The sequence below is a fragment of the Xenopus tropicalis genome, chromosome 4 (assembly GCF_000004195.4).
Source record: "Xenopus tropicalis strain Nigerian chromosome 4, UCB_Xtro_10.0, whole genome shotgun sequence".
In the NCBI taxonomy this organism is placed as follows: domain Eukaryota; kingdom Metazoa; phylum Chordata; class Amphibia; order Anura; family Pipidae; genus Xenopus; species Xenopus tropicalis.
Window position 1 is genome coordinate 118,574,351 of NC_030680.2, and position 16,416 is coordinate 118,590,766.

Consider the following 16,416-nt stretch of genomic DNA (forward strand, 5'->3'; position numbering starts at 1 on the left):
TTTGAGGATCCCTGCACTAAGGGAACCATGGGAGTAGTATCTGCTCATGGCAGGTAGTTATTCTTTCATCTGTGCGGCCTGTGCTTGCATTTTGTGTGCAACTGTGCTCAGATCATCAAAGTAGGCTGAACCTCTGGGCTGGCACTACATGCAAAGTATAATAAGCATGTATGGGTTTAAGTAGCTTTGTTAATTCTGTAGCATTTAAGTGCAAATAAGATAGTGACTAATTTTGCCATTGCTTTTGTAACTGAGCCTTCAAATCTCTCTCTAAAGCAGAAGGAAAGTCATTTTGGCATTTTACTGCCAATAGATTCGACACATTAGTACCACCTAGAACACTATATTTATTCTGCAGAAAGTTTTATCATACCTGAGTAAAGAGCCCTAGCAGGTTTCTCTATTTAAGATTGCAGCTGCCATTTTATCTTGGTCTTCATAACTTCCTGCTTGCAGCTTAGCCCTTATAGCACAGATCACACATTCCTAAGGGTGGGGGGAGTGAGTTTTATGAAGTCTTATGGGAGGGGGGAGCAGGAAAAGGGAGAGCTGCACAGACTCTGGCCCTGGGAATAAAGGATTTTTCTTAGAGAGGAAGTCAGACACCCTAAGAACATGTTTACAAAAAAGAAGATAAGAAATCCTTTTTTTTTTTTGATAGAGCATGCAGTGCAGCATTACCGTAAGTGCTTATGGCTGTGTTTTTATAGACCTTTCTGATAAAGCTTACTTCCTTTTTACCTTTCCTTCTCCATCAAGTAATTTAGTTTCAGTACCCCCAAACCAGGGGGTTATTTTTGAATTCCTGACTTGGTGGCAAGTTTTGGTTGAATAAAAACAAGATTTACTACCAAATAAACCTGTAAGATGATAGTGTGCATAGAGGCTGCCTAATAGCCAATCTTTGCCCTTAAGTGGCACCTCCATGAACTTTTATGATGCTTGTGTTGCCTCCAAGTCTTTTTACATTTGACTGTGGCTCATGAGTAAAAAAGATGTGCAAGTCTATTCCCTAGGGGTTCCTGTCAGATTGGCATTTCCCAGTTAAATGCTGAGGCTATGCTGTTTCATTTATCTTTTAATTGTATTAATAGATTTTCATTACTTTTTTGCCATTCACATTCTTAAATGTGCCAAATTGGCAATTCATAGCTGCACTTTTATAACTTCAGCACCCACTGTGTTCTTCTAAACTAGGTATCAGCAACTGACCCGTACAACAGAGTGTGGCTCAGCGCTAACCCACTGGAATGCATTTCCCTCTTCTAATTGGCAGAAAATTCATTATTAAAATTGCCACCTAGCTGATCCAGCTGTATCACAGCTGCTATTCTTTACTTCACGACTTTTATGGAAGCGGTTATATCTATAAAAACTTAGCAGCTTCTAATGACCATTTGGTAATGGGAATAAGTGACCTCTTCGGCAAAATATTCTTGGAAATATTACACGTTCTTAGGGATAATATTTTATAGCCTCGTGTTCTGTGTGCGTATAATATTTTAGTTGGGCCTACATGAAGGTGCAAGCTTTAAAGTTACATTTTTTAAGGGTAATAACTCGAGCAGCCATAACTATAAATAGAAGACTAAAGCAGCGCTGAATAAAGAAAGTTTACATTATAGCTTGCTTAAAACAGAAGATGAGATAGCGGCTTTTTATTAAAACATTTACATGATCAAAATTTTGTGCCAGCCAAGGTCTCCCTTGCTCCCATACTTGCTGCTCGTAACAGAATATGCACTGACCATAAGCAAATCAACACAGTTTTATATCCGGGTGTCCAAAGCATTACTTTGATTAATTACATAGAAGGTAAGTCCATATTATCAATGCTTTAGGAGGAGATTTATCAATCCACGACTTCTCCGAATGCGGTTTTTTCGTAATGATTGTTATTTTTGCGACAATTTCATCGCCGTTGCGACTTTTCCGTATCTTGCGCAAATTTTTCGTACTTTGCGATAACATTTTGCAACAAATTCGTATTGTCGCGCCGAGTACGAAAGTTTTGGATTCATTCATGCTTCGTTATCGTGACTTTCCTTGGGCCAGGTTGGAGCTGCAGAGTGCCATTGAGCCCTATGGGAGACTTTCCTTGGGCCGGGTTGGAGCTGCAGAGTGCCATTGAGCCCTATGGGAGACTTTCCTTGGGCCGGGTTGGAGCTGCAGAGTGCCATTGAGCCCTATGGGTGACTTTCCTTGGGCCGGGTTGGAGCTGCAGAGTGCCATTGAGCCCTATGGGTGACTTTCCTTGGGCCGGGTTGGAGCTGCAGAGTGCCATTGAGCCCTATGGGAGACTTTCCTTGGGCCGGGTTGGAGCTGCAAAGTGCCATTTATTCCTATGGGAGGCTTCCAAAATCATGCACAGAAGGATCAAAGTCGGAAAGGTTTTCCCGTCGCTTACGATCGGTCAATACGAAAAAGTCGTGCCGGCGACGAAAAAGTCGTGCAAAATAAGAAAAAGTTGTGATGGCAACGAAAAAGTTGCGATCTTCAGAAATTATCGTATCCAATCCGAATTTTTCCCATTCGGGATTCGAATTCGGGTCTTAATAAATCTGCCCCTTAGTGTCATATTTTTGAGATTTCGTATCACAACAGCTGCAGTACCAAAGGTTGCCTTTACATATATAAAACTACACAGTACACAGAGTTGAGACGTGAAACTTTGAATGCCATTTATATTGCTCTATTTTGCAGTATTGTTTTATTTCCTTTCCAACATTTTCCCAATTTTCCTCATTTACAGATAATGAAAACTACAAGCAAATTGTGATGTGCATTCTGTACCATATAAGTATGGATGATCGCTTTAAATCCATGTTTGCCTACACAGACTGCATACCCCAGGTAAATACTGGTATGGCCATGACGTCAATGTTGCATTATATTTTTCCTTATACAAGTATAGAATCCCTTATTTGGAAACCCATTTTTTCTAGAAATCTTCCAGTTATGGGAAGGCATCTCCCAGAGACCCAATTTTAAGCAAATGGTTAAATTAAGTGCAATGTATTGGTGTCAAAAAATAAAATTAAGCTATATGTATCCATATTGGACTAAATGTTTTTTAAGTAGAATTAGGAGTGGTGGTCCAAATGACAGAAAAACCCCTTATCCAGAAAACCCTAGTTTCCAAGCATGCTGGATAGCAGATTGCATGCCGGTAATATAAAGCCAACTGCAGTTATAATGGAACAGGAACAAGTCATGGTCTAATCCTAATACAATATAAAACATTTATTGCTTATAATGAGAGAGGCCTTTATATGTGCAGATGATGTTATCCTGATGCATTTTCTTTTGTATTAATGGCAGATACATTAGATAGCTTCAAGAATTTTATTTTTTAATTTTTCCAAGCAGGCTGTGTTACCATCTTGCCATTGCTTTTTTGTGTGGCATCTTTACAAAGAGCTTTCATAATGGTTTTGGTGCAGCACAGGCTTCAAATTCAGCTCTGCACAAATATATAGTAATAAGTCTTACTGCATATTTTCTCTGAATTTCCATCTTCTCTGCCTGCATGCACTTTGAATCTGCCAGACAACCAATCTCTCTTTCACCTCCTGTGGAGATCGATGCTCTTGCTTTTTATTTTACAGATTTCATGTTTAAATTTCTGTACTTTGTTTTTTTTTAGACCTAAGCCATGCACTGGTCCTTGTCAGCATAGTCCATCTTAATAGTCTTCCTAATTTTTTGCTCATGTATGGCCCCTGCTGTCTGATACAGAATGCCTACCTAAACCCCAGTATGGGGGGAATACAGCAGTTGTAGGATGCCTACCATACAGCCATGAAACAGGTTCTTGCATTCCTCACAAAGTACTGGACATTGCAGAGATTTGGTATTACCTCAGTTAGGGCATGTACACTACCCTGCTGCTGTCAGCATTTCATATTGAATGCCAATGCACTTGATTTGCAAAACCACAAAACATGTAGTTCAGTTGAAAGGTGTCTTGAATTTCAATGTCCATATCAGGTTAAAAATGCCCCCCTTTAATTATATAAAAGAATACATTATTAGCCTTGCTTTGTAGCTGGAATAATAAGCATATGATGTGAGCACTTGATACAAACAGAAGGCTGTAGGTAGAGGGTTCTTGTAAATGTATTCCTCTGTGGATTTGGCTAAGTACATCACTACCCAGGGGGTAGCCAGTGCCAATGATGTTTAGGCATCTTTAGAGCTCAGTGAGAGGCAGTTTTTACTTTTTAAGGACATTTGTCTTAATTTGTGATGTTTTTTTATTAAAAAACAAGCTGCTAATTCCTTCTTCTAAAGCTTTTGAAGTAGTGCCCAGAAGTAATACTATCCAAGATTCCAACAAGCTGGCAGTGGTGCGTCTCAGAGTCATACATCATAAATGCCTCACATTGCTGAAATATGGCCGAGAAGTTCCCTGTCGGTGTCTGTTTTATGGGAATATGTCTACTCCTACCTTTCAACCTTACACTGCATCCATAGAGGCTTTTGAAAGTGCTCCAGCTGCCCTCTGTATTTTCTGGTTGCTTAGCCCAATTTAAGGGCAGGGTTTATTAAATATGTTACAAATGCACTGCTTTTGCAGTAAAACGCACACGGCTGCTCCATGTGCATTGTTGCATGCTGCATTCTTCTGCTTCTGGCACAGGCATGAAGTTGCTTGCAAAATATCTAATAAACAATTTGAAGTTGTTTTTCAGCTTTTTGTTCAGCAGCTCTCTAGTTTGGCATTTCAGCAGCTATCTGGTTGCTTGGGTCTTATTCACTTTAGGGCTCTGGCACACGCGGAGATTTGTCGCTGGCGATTTTTAAAAGAGCGATTTGGCGACAAGACGCCAATGCTAAATCAATGGAAATTGCCAGCGTCAAAACATACAAGGCTACTTCAAATCGCCTGCTGTTTCAAATCGCACACAGACCCTTTTCTGAGCGACTTGAGTAAACATGAGGGGGGGTTAACTGTTGAGTGTACCATGGGTAGCAGATCACCTGGAGCTCAACTCGCATGAAATCTCTTCGTGGGTATTGTCGTGGCGACTTGTCGCCAAAGCGCAAGGGGGAAAAAACGCAGGCGACAAATCTCCTCGTGCCAGAGCCCTTAACAACCAGGCCTTGTGTAAATAAGAGATTGCAATATAGATAGGTGAGGAAGTACATTGGAAGAGATGCAATAATATTAAAATTCTAACTTTACAAAGCAGTCATTTTTGTATGCCGGGGTCAGCGACCCCCATTTGAAAGTTGAAAAGAGAAAGGCAATTCATAAACTATAAAAAATGAATAATGAAGACCAATTGTGAAGTATCTATGTATCTAATGGTGAACCACCCCTTTAATTAATCTATATATCCAGAAACCAGTGTGATTGTGTCTCCAAGCACCACACCAGCAAAAGGACATTATATTATTTATTAATTGTTAGATATTTTGAGTACAGGTATAGGACCCATTATCCAGAATGCTCGGGACCAAGGGTATTCCGGATAAGGGGTCTTTCCGTAATTTGGATCTCAACACCTTAAGTCTACTAAAAAATCAATAAAAAATTAATTAAACCCAATAGGATTGTTTTGCATCCAATAAGGATTATTTATATCTTAGTGGGGATCAATTCCAAGGTACCGTTTTATTTCTACAGAGAAAAAGGAAATCAGTTTTGCAATTCTGAATTATTTGATTATAATGGAGTCTATGGGAGACGGGCTTTCCGTAATTCAGAGCTTTCTGGATAACGGGTTTCCGGATAAGGGGTCCGATACCTGTATATAAATCAACAACTTTCAAACTATGCCATGTTGTTGTTATCTTTATTTATGTATCGCCGACATATTCTGCAGCACTTTACAAAGTTTGTTCATTGTACAGATCTGCCCCAGTCCCAGTGGAGCTTACTGTCTCAGATCTCTAGCACAGTAGGGTCAGGTTCAGCAGTGTGTCTGATAACCTACAGGTATGAGTGTGGGTAGGAACTGGGCACTCATGGAAACCCCACACAGACCCACCGAGGATTGCTGCTTTGTACCATAGGTGTGACAAAGGCTAGCACAATGTGGCTACTTGTTTGAAACCTATTATCCACATGATTTCTTAAACTCTATTATTAGTTCATAATTCTTTTTTATGTAATTGCTCAGATTAAACATTTAGCCAAAATTTGTGATTGTAAAATAAAAAAAAAAATATTTCTTTAATAATTACTATTTTATTTTTATAACTGTAATTACATTAGGCTTTTATTTTTCCACCTATTACCCTAGACTGTGAATATATTTTATAAAGCTGGTTCTCTGCAGACTGAATCATTAATGGAGACTTGATGGTTATTATTACTCTTTATTTATATTGCCCCGCCATAATCTATAGCGCTTTTATAGGTGAGTTAATCATTCACATGGCTATGTACTGAGATTACTTTGGCTTTGCTTGAGAATGTTAAAGAGAGAAGCCTAGTTTCATTAGTTCAGTGTGTTTTTGTATCAGTGCATCCTTTACCCTGATGAATCCAGAGGATTGTATGCACCCAGGCCAGCCTTGCACAGACTCCCCTCTTACCCTGGCCCGTAATATCTCCGCTATAACCATATCATGACGTATTTGCAATTTGATGTTATTACAGTCTCCTTAGAAATAATATTAGTGCATGACGGACATGAAGTGACAAGATACACAAACATGTATTTCATTACATCTGTGGGAGCTTTGAAGGAAAAGAGCATTTTTTTTTTTAAACCCTAATTTGACTCGATGTTTTTAGTGATTCTACGGGGTTCTGCTCCTACCAGAGGTCAAGAGCTAATAGTGTTATTCTAGTAACAGTCAGGAGAAGGCATTAACAGTTCATTGTTATTTGGGCCTCTGGAAAATTATATTTTTAATGGGTGCAAATGCCAACCAGATGCTTACAACATATTTTACTGGTAATAGCCTGGCCAATCAAAGGGCATGGCAATACAGTGATGTCATAGGGACATTTAATCACAGAGCACTGTGAAAAGATTCTTTGCTGCCCACATGTTCTCCCTATGCTCAACTGTCGTGCTGCAGAAGGGGCTTTGATCCCAAATTTGGGTTCTTTTCAGGGTCTCCCCTCCTTCCTAGACCCCTAGCTCTCTAGTCACCATTATTTGGCCAAGTTCAGAGTGCAGAGCATCACTTCAAACAGTCGATCAAGGGACTAGCTGATCTAAAAAGGGATTCCTTAGGCACGCAGTGCTGCAGCATAATCACTTAAAGATGTTCAGGATAGGAGGGAGGCAGAGGTGTACGTGAACAAAAAGAGCTGTAGGGGTTGGCCTCTGGTCACTGGTAAATAAGTGAAGTCAGGTGCCAGAGAGTCTAGACACAGTGATTTTAGTGCGGACCCTGTGGTATCCGATACTCAATATGGGACTTGTCTGATTAAGCTCCTACTTACCTCTTCAGAGCGCCTGCAGCCCTATTTAATGCCTTCCTGCTAAATCAGTAAAAGATGACAATGGGCACGGTTAAAGCAGGACAAATTCAATGTTAATATTTCCCATTGGGCGGCAATTATGCCTGCTTTTGAAGTGCCACGGGTCGCAATCATATTAAATAAAACTGCATAATAAGCAACGCAGACCCCTAGCACCGTGCTTTAAAGCAAACAGGCTGGCAAGGGACAGGTTGCATAAGCTAATTGAACCTGAAGTAGATTTCCTTTTTATTCCTACATACACGGACATTGTAGACAAAGCTGTCAATCATGTTTTTCCATAATTAAGTCATTCCTCACTGAATAAACCAGTTCCACATTGTGCAGCTTTGGACGGTTTGGGTTTTTATTTCCTATTAAGCGTGGTACTTTTTTTTGTGTGTGTGTGTGTCTCTGTGGCAAATTAAATACATAATTCAGAATTTATTTTATAGATAAGTTAATGTTAACACTATCTTGGGTATCACAGATTTTTTTTTTTATTAAGAAGCTGTGGCTTTTGATCTTTAGAAAGTTGTATCCTGGTTATCCATATTTTCAATAATCACATTCAATAAAAACTTTCCTATCCAACCATAATTGGTTCTTTTACTTAGGGGGAGATTTACTAATGTACAAACACTCCGTGTGTATTTTCTGTGACTTTTTTGTACTTTTCGACAAAATCGTATTGTCGCGCCGAGTATGAAAGTTTCGGATTCATTCAAGCGTCATTATCGTGACTTTCCTTGGGCCAGGTTGGAGCTGCAGAGTGCCATTGAGCCCTATGGGAGACTTTCCTTGGGCCAGGTTGGAGCTGCAGAGTGCCAATGAGCCCTATGGGAGACTTTCCTTGGGCCAGGTTGGAGCTGCAGAGTACCATTGAGCCCTATGGGAGACTTTCCTTGGGCCAGGTTGGAGCTGCAGAGTGCCATTGAGCCCTATGGGAGACTTTCCTTGGGCCGGGTTGGAGCTGCAGAGTACCATTGAGCCCTATGGGAGACTTTCCTTGGGCCGGGTTGGAGCTGCAGAGTACCATTGAGCCCTATGGGAGACTTTCCTTGGGCCGGGTTGGAGCTGCAGAGTACCATTGAGCCCTATGGGAGACTTTCCTTGGGCCGGGTTGGAGCTGCAGAGTGCCATTGAGCCCTATGGGAGACTTTCCTTGGGCCAGGTTGGAGCTGCAGAGTACCATTGAGCCCTATGGGAGACTTTCCTTGGGCCAGGTTGGAGCTGCAGAGTGCCATTGAGCCCTATGGGAGACTTTCCTTGGGCCGGGTTGGAGCTGCAGAGTGCCATTGAGCCCTATGGGAGACTTTCCTTGGGCCGGGTTGGAGCTGCAGAGTGCCATTGAGCCCTATGGGAGACTTTCCTTGGGCCGGGTTGGAGCTGCAGAGTGCCATTGAGCCCTATGGGAGACTATCCTTGGGACAGGTTGGAGCTGCAGAGTGCCATTGATTCCTATGGGAGGCTTCCAAAATCGTGCACAGAAGGATCAAATTCAGAAAGGTTTTCCCGCTGTTTACAATCGTTCGGTACAAAAATTTCACATCGCCAATGCGATATTATTGTGACTAATACGATTTTTTTGTAAGCATTTTCGTGATATTTGCGATTTTCAGAAATTATCGTATCCAATCTGAATTTTTCCCATTCGGGATTCGAACTTGTGATTTCATTAATGTAGCCCTTAGTGCCCTTACATTCTACATACCAAGAAGCAGGTATATCCTAAAAAAGACAACTCTTTTTTAATTTTTATTGATAGTATTATTTTACCATGGGAGGTTAAGTTCAGCAGCAGTGGGTAAATAAATGCGGGTTACAGATGCCAGCACTTGGCTTTGGTCTCGTATATCTGTGGTTCTCAGCCTTAGAAGACTGACATTTTTAGCATGCATTGTCTTTACTCAGTATTCTGGTTGCACCACAGATTATAGAAAAATAAAATAGCAACATTCAAAAAGTTGTCCATAAAAATTGAAACCCAAATTAGGACAGAAGATGCAGGGGGTGAGGAATGAAAGTAGATTATCGAAAGCCTTCATAAACAAGTCAGGCATTTATCTCCACATATGCTTCCCTGGGTCGGAGCTCTAGCTCAGAACCATCCATCACTCCTGAACCAAAGGTCGATCAGTCATTTCTAGTAATAACATTGCTGACGAGGAGCATCCATCAAGCAGGATAAGCACAGTCACAGCCCTTTATATGTTATACTAATGTGTTCAGTGAGTGAGAAGCCGCCTATAATATGTCAAGTTATGTTACTTTACAAGTGCCTTCTTCTAGCTTCAATTCTGAGGTATCCTCTCTGGAGTCAGTAGGAGCAAAGTGGAGCTCGCTGACTGTGTACATTTCATCTTCTGAGCTGAATTGTTTAGGAAACGATTATTTTGCTGTGCATTACTATGTGGATCTCCGCTGCATGGAAGGGATGTTGATTTTTAGCTTCTTTACATATAGCTAGATTAAGATAAGACACTGTCTGGACCAGAGTTTATTTAAGCCTAAGAAAATACAATTTTATGAACAAGCACCAATTGAACTTAAAGGGAAGCTAACACCAAAGAAATGGAAATTGGTCATGGGTATTTAAATCCTTTATACTCCCTGTAAGCATCTAAATAATATCATGAGCTTATTGTAATGTGTCCCTTGAAATCATACAGTGCTCAAACTCAGCTCAGTTTCAGCTGTGCAAGAACAATATAGCCACTTGTTAGAAATTCTACATGTAATATCCTTTATTAAGAGCTTTGCTTACATCTAGTAATTTCATTGATTCTGCAGGATGCAATTTGTCCTTTTGATCTATGTTAAGGTTACCATACCTCTTGAACCCACAGGGTCGTGTCTAATAAATGCATGTTGCTGGGCTGCTCTTATTGCATTTAAATTCAGTTCCAACCAGTGCAGCCCTGCTAGATATATTTCTTAAATGTATTCCTGAATTTTCAAGTGATTTGGGTAACATCATTGTGCAGTGCCATGGCTTCCATGTTCTGTCTTCGAGAAAGGTGTGATGGGAAGTATAGTTAAGCAGCTGAACTTCACCACCCATCATCCTTCTCATGTGAATACCTTTTTTTAAAACAAATGCTTTACACTGCATGTGAAAGGCTCTTCTGTTTTTTTTTTAGCCATTTTCACCCAAACTATGCTTTTAAACCTTGCAGTGACCAGTAGTTGCTCTGTATAAAGGTTTACTTTTTATCCTTGTAGCTGATGAAGATGCTGTTTGAAAGTTCAGAAGAGCGAGTTGATCTTGAGCTGATTTCATTCTGCATTAATCTTGCTGCCAATAAAAGAAATGCTCAGCTCATATGTGAAGGTAAGTGACTAGATAGGTAAGTGACAATTGTAGCTCAAGGGTCCATATCAGGGGGTATAAAGATCGATGGAGTGCAGTCCAAGTCAAGGCTTGCACTGAGAGGGGCTCTTTGAAATCGAGACCAAAAGTCTCATTTAAATGACTAATTTAGAAAGTGCGGCAAGCATCCTGCACCCTACAATACAATCACCTTTATAGCACTTGTGCATTTGTCTCTGCTTTAGTAGAAAATAAGCCCTTTAGATCATGATCAAGCTAACTAAATAACAAGTGAATTCCATGTGATCCCACTAAATAACAATATACAACAGATATTACAAGTTGGGACCCTATGGAGCTCAGCTTCACAAACAAGTACAGATGTCCAGGCTGAATTTGTTTGGACCCTTGTGTAAAAGTCTCATCTCCCACATAGCTATGTCTCCTTACTGTCTACTCTTTCTGCATACTCCGTGTTGTGACTAAAAGTTATCAGAATAATCAAAATTAAATCTAAATACCAATCAGTATATTAGTCAGATAACTGCTTTCTCCAAAAACAAATACAAGCAACTATGTACAATACCAAAACAAAATCAGGATGAGTCAATTCAACACAAACAGATGGAAAACAGTAGTCTGGGCAAACACCTAAGTGTGATGCTGATATATATTTATATAAACATATCTTTCCTTTAGGAAATGGACTGAAGATGCTGATGAAAAAAGCCCTGAAATTTAAGGACCCTTTGTTGATGAAGATGATTCGCAATATTTCCCAACATGATGGACCAACTAAAACTTTGTTTATAGTAAGTTATTGTCAGTAGCTAATAGGGCCCGTGTTTATTCAAAAGCCAAGTTCAGAAGATGAGGTGACATACATTTAGCCATATATGATTAATTTCTTCAGGGGACTTAAAGGGAAAGTAATGTCTACGTTAATTTTCAGTGTTCAATCCCCTTGGCGGGGGGAGGGGGGTTCTTGTCTGTAGTTTATTCTCTCTAAGATAAAATGTTTCCTTCTTTCTTTTTAATAATTCATACCCCTTTTACTATAAAATTACATGGTGCTGCTTGTTTTTACTACACAAATGAATGCGGGCTAATGTCATAATCTGTTGTTACTTTAAATGCAGGACTATGTTGGTGATTTAGCTGCTCAGATTACAAATGATGAAGAAGAGGAGTTTGTTATTGAATGTCTTGGGACATTGGCCAATCTAACTATTACTGACTTGGACTGGGAACTTGTTCTTAAAGAGTACAAACTTGTACCTTACCTCAAGGACAAACTTAAACCAGGTACATATATAGTTTTCTTTAATGAAATATAAGATATTTTATTACAAACAAGAGATGAGTTATTAATGATAGCTACGTTCTACCTAGCTTGCAGTAATGATAGTAAAACTTCAATAGTCATGTAGGATTCTCTGAATCTTTTCTCCCCAAATGCCATTGGCACTGGGGGATAAGAATTGGGGTGGGTGATAGGGGTGAGTGCTTTAATGCCGCTGCTAAGCAGCACTGATTAAAACAACTCTTTATTGAACAGAGCATGTTAGATCCCTTAAATCAGTCAAATACATCCTGACAAACTGACTCAGGTGTTAGCTATAATAAATGTGTCAGTTTGTTAAAAAATGTTCCTGACCCATGTTAGGGGTGGAGGAAGCTAGATGGCTTGGTTAAATCTGCAATTTATCCTATCTAATTTACATATCACATGTTTTATCCGTTTGGCCTATATTTGGAAAAGGACAGTAGGGCACAGACCCATTATAGCATCAATATTAATAATATATATATATAATATACCGTATATACTCGAGTATAAGCCGAGTTTTTCAGCACGAAAAAAGTGCTTAAAAACGAATGCTCGGCTTATACTCGAGTGAATATGGCATTCGGCATGATTTAGTAGTTATACACTGTTGGGAAATACACTGATGGAGGGGGATAAAGGGACTAAGCGCTCCTCGCTCCCTGGCAGCTTTCTGGTAGGAGAGCGGTGGGTGAATACAGGCTGTAATGGCATTCGGCGAGCACGCCGCCCCCCCACCCACTGGTTACTCGCCTTTAACATCAAAGCGATTGCTACTGTCAATGCACATAACCATAATTGTCCGTGCAGATGACATTAGGAACTTCTTTCCGGTAGGAGAGCGGTGGGTGAATACAGGCTGCGCCGCTGGCATTCATAATCATAATTGTCCGTGCAGATCTCTTTTCCGGTAGGAGAGCGGTGGGTGAATACAGGCTGCGCCGCTGGCATTCATAATCAGAATTGCCTGTGCAGATCTCTTTTCCGGTAGGAGAGCGGATACGCATACGCGTCCGCCCAAGTACTCGTGGGGGGCGGGGTTTCGGCACTCTGCTGCTTTCTGTGATCTTTGCACTCATCTGAAAACTCTCCAGCTCTCTCTGCACGGACAATTATGAATGCCAGCGGCGCAGCCTGTATTCACCCACCACTCTCCTACCGGAAAAGAGATCTGCACGGACAATTATGATTATATGCATTGAAAGTAGCAACCGCTTTGCTGTTAAAGGCGAGTAACCAGTAGCAGTTCTCCATTTAGTTTGCTCAGCTGTAGGCCAAGGAAAAATGTAAATGGGATGGAGAGGGAACCAAGGAAATAAAATGATCCTTGTCTAGAACTCTAAGCTCAGTTCAGAAAATTAAGATGCTTACTACAGGGATATGTAGACCCAGTCCATACACTGTGATAACAGCACTCCGGTAGCATATTATTAGATCTTCCACTCCTACAGGGAAGTTCATTATTAGCCTTATAAGTGCCACTGGAGTTTTCATATGAGTGCATAGATCACATATCAGAGCCAGCTCTTATATTTGCATTTTAAGGGGTTGGCCACATATAGTTACTGAATGCGCAGATCTGGTACCACTTTGTTCATCCACATTTAGGGCCAAATTGGGCTGACTTCATTACAATTGGATCATCTACTGGGCTTATGGAGACGCGTCAGCTAAGGACCACATTAGTGCAATGGTATAAAACACAGAGACAGTATTTTTGTTATGTATGTTAACTAGTAAGTTGGGATCCTGTTGATGGGTGCCAACTGCCCAGGATATCCTCTAGATGTAGATGATAGGATAAGCTTTGATTGGACAATTTGCTTCCTTTATTAATTATTTGATTATTGAAACTTAGCAGAAGTGGCTGCATTTCCCACCCTAGGCTTATACTCGAGTCAATAAGTTTTTCCAGTTTTCTTAGGTAAAATTAGGTACCTCGGCTTATATTCGGATCGGCTTATACTCGAGTATATACGGTAGTCAATATTGCGATTTTTTGATCTTTTCTTCTTTTTTTCCTTTCTTTGGACCATGCACTATTTCCTTTTTCAGTGCTGCTAATAACAACATCAAAAAAGAGTTCCTTACTGGACATTTGTGATAAGTTGTAAGAAAGATGGAGCTGCTGGGAATCCTACTAGATCATCAGTAGCCCTGTGCTACTGATGGGAAACTTTAGAACACAGTGGGTGGGCACTTGGGAGAGCCTTTCATTATAAGTATAAACCTGCTCCTGATGATACAACATTTATATCTTAAATACAGCACAAATATGTGGGGTACCTTAAATATATTCTCTGTAATTAAAGGATGACTGTGACACCAATTTAGGGAAATATATTATAAAATATAAATATATTATATTACATATATGTACCCTTTTAGTTTGATATAGCCATGAGACAGGGTGGAAAATTCCTACTGGCCAAGAACTGTATCCCAGTGAACTGATTGTTGGCCTAATTGTATGTAAAATTAGTCTTAACTGAATTATATCTCCTTCTTTGCTAATTATCTAAAGCTTGCACACTTTAGTTCATGCATAAACAGAACACTGCTGCTTTATTTTCCTACTGTTCCTTACTGCTGTACTAATTCGAAGAGTATTTTGTAAACAAATAACATAACAGATAACTCTGAAATGTGGTAATGTGATTACTGAAGTTAGGACTGTGAAACATATGTTATCAAAATGAAACTTAATATACTGGAATATTTGTTATGTAGCTACATACCAATACATAATGGGCACTTCCAATCTCTCTCTTGTTTTTCAGGTTCAGCTGAGGATGATCTTGTACTGGAAGTGGTTATAATGATTGGGACAGTGTCTATGGATGACTCCTGTGCAGCTTTACTTGCAAAATCTGGGATCATTCCTGCACTTATTGAACTTCTTAATGGTATTTGTATTTTGTATATTAACTCCTGATAAAACTATGTTACTGCTCTGTTTAACAATAACCGGTGTTAATTGTCCCCAAAACCCTTCTAGCACCAACCATATACTCCACTTCCCGCTGGCTACTGTATATTTAAAGCAATCCTGCAAATTAAAACCCCTTTATATGAAAATTTTAAGAAAAGTAAAAATGTTTTCAGATCTATTCATTCATGTCAGTGTATTTTTATTTCGTTCTAGCCCAACAAGAAGACGATGAGTTTGTGTGCCAAATTGTATATGTTTTCTACCAAATGGTTTTCCACCAAGCAACCAGGGATGTCATCATAAAAGATACACGTATCCTTTTATTCGGGTTAAATCAGCCCCAGAGTTCACAAAAGCAGAGCAGGAGGCTGCCAGTCTTGCATTCTCCCACTTCTATGAGTAGATGCTCGGCTATTTTATTCACAGGAAAACTAGGTGAGCGAGGGGAGGGGGAGGTAGCAGGTCTACTGTATCAGGTGGCAGAAAGCCTAGGCGCACCCCTGGTTGGAAGGCAGCAAGTTTGGGTCCAGTAGCAGCTTATTCTTTGCACATATTAAATTATTTTGGCTCCGAACAATCTAAAAGCCCTGATCTACTGTGCACAGTAACTGGAATGGCTAAGGCCTGCCATCTGCTGGTGGAAAATGGTATTGCATTGTCTACTTTATTTTTATTGAATCTGTGTGTATATGTATATGTATGTGTATATAATATATATATATATATATATAAAACACTGAAGTGTTTATTTCTAAGCCTCAGAAGATTAAAAAAGAGAAAAACAAACCTAACCCCAACTCTAATTATTCAGAGATAATTGCCTGTCATGCAGAGCTCTATACATTTTTAATGCACAAGAAGGTTTGCATATTCAGATCTGGCTCGGCAGCATAGATTTGTCAGAATTCAAGTCTTTTGCGAAATGTGCTAATACTAAGGTCAGCCATGTGGAAATCACATTAAAAATACTTGTTATTCCAGATGCCGGTTAACCCCTTTAAAGCAGGAGACCCCAATACAACCACTGCCTTAAGGGACATGTTTTTTTTCCCCAATGAATCTCTTTATTTTCTTAAACAAAGAGATAAAAAGAATACACACATAATAATACTAAGTAAAAACCAGCAGACTGTATGGCATGAGTATCACTGCAGCCTTGGTATTTGAGTTTTGAATTGTGTCCTGGTTACTGTAACCGTGAGGATTTTTTGTACCTGGGTCTTAATGCTGGGAAAAGCCAGTTGTGGTAGAATGTTCTTTTTCAGTGGCATAAATAGATAGTTCTGATCCCCATAAGAGTCTGCTGGTCCTATTGATACCCTGAATTTCTCATCTAATCATCCCTTTAGACTTATGTTCCTCGGGGAGATTAGTCGTCCATAACTACCACAGGCAACTGATCTCCCTTAAATGCCTTT

General features: G+C 39.9%; 1 protein-coding gene across 2 annotated transcripts in view; it reads left to right on the forward strand.

The window, feature by feature from the left end:
• Positions 1-16,416, forward strand: part of kifap3 (kinesin-associated protein 3) — a 69,582-nt gene that overhangs the window by 33,796 nt on the left and 19,370 nt on the right. For both annotated transcript variants that reach the window (XM_012960390.3, NM_001097406.1), the window contains 6 exon segments: positions 2,753-2,853; positions 10,652-10,760; positions 11,439-11,551; positions 11,879-12,044; positions 14,847-14,972; positions 15,212-15,310. In XM_012960390.3, the coding sequence (XP_012815844.2) occupies positions 2,753-2,853; positions 10,652-10,760; positions 11,439-11,551; positions 11,879-12,044; positions 14,847-14,972; positions 15,212-15,310 (714 nt within the window).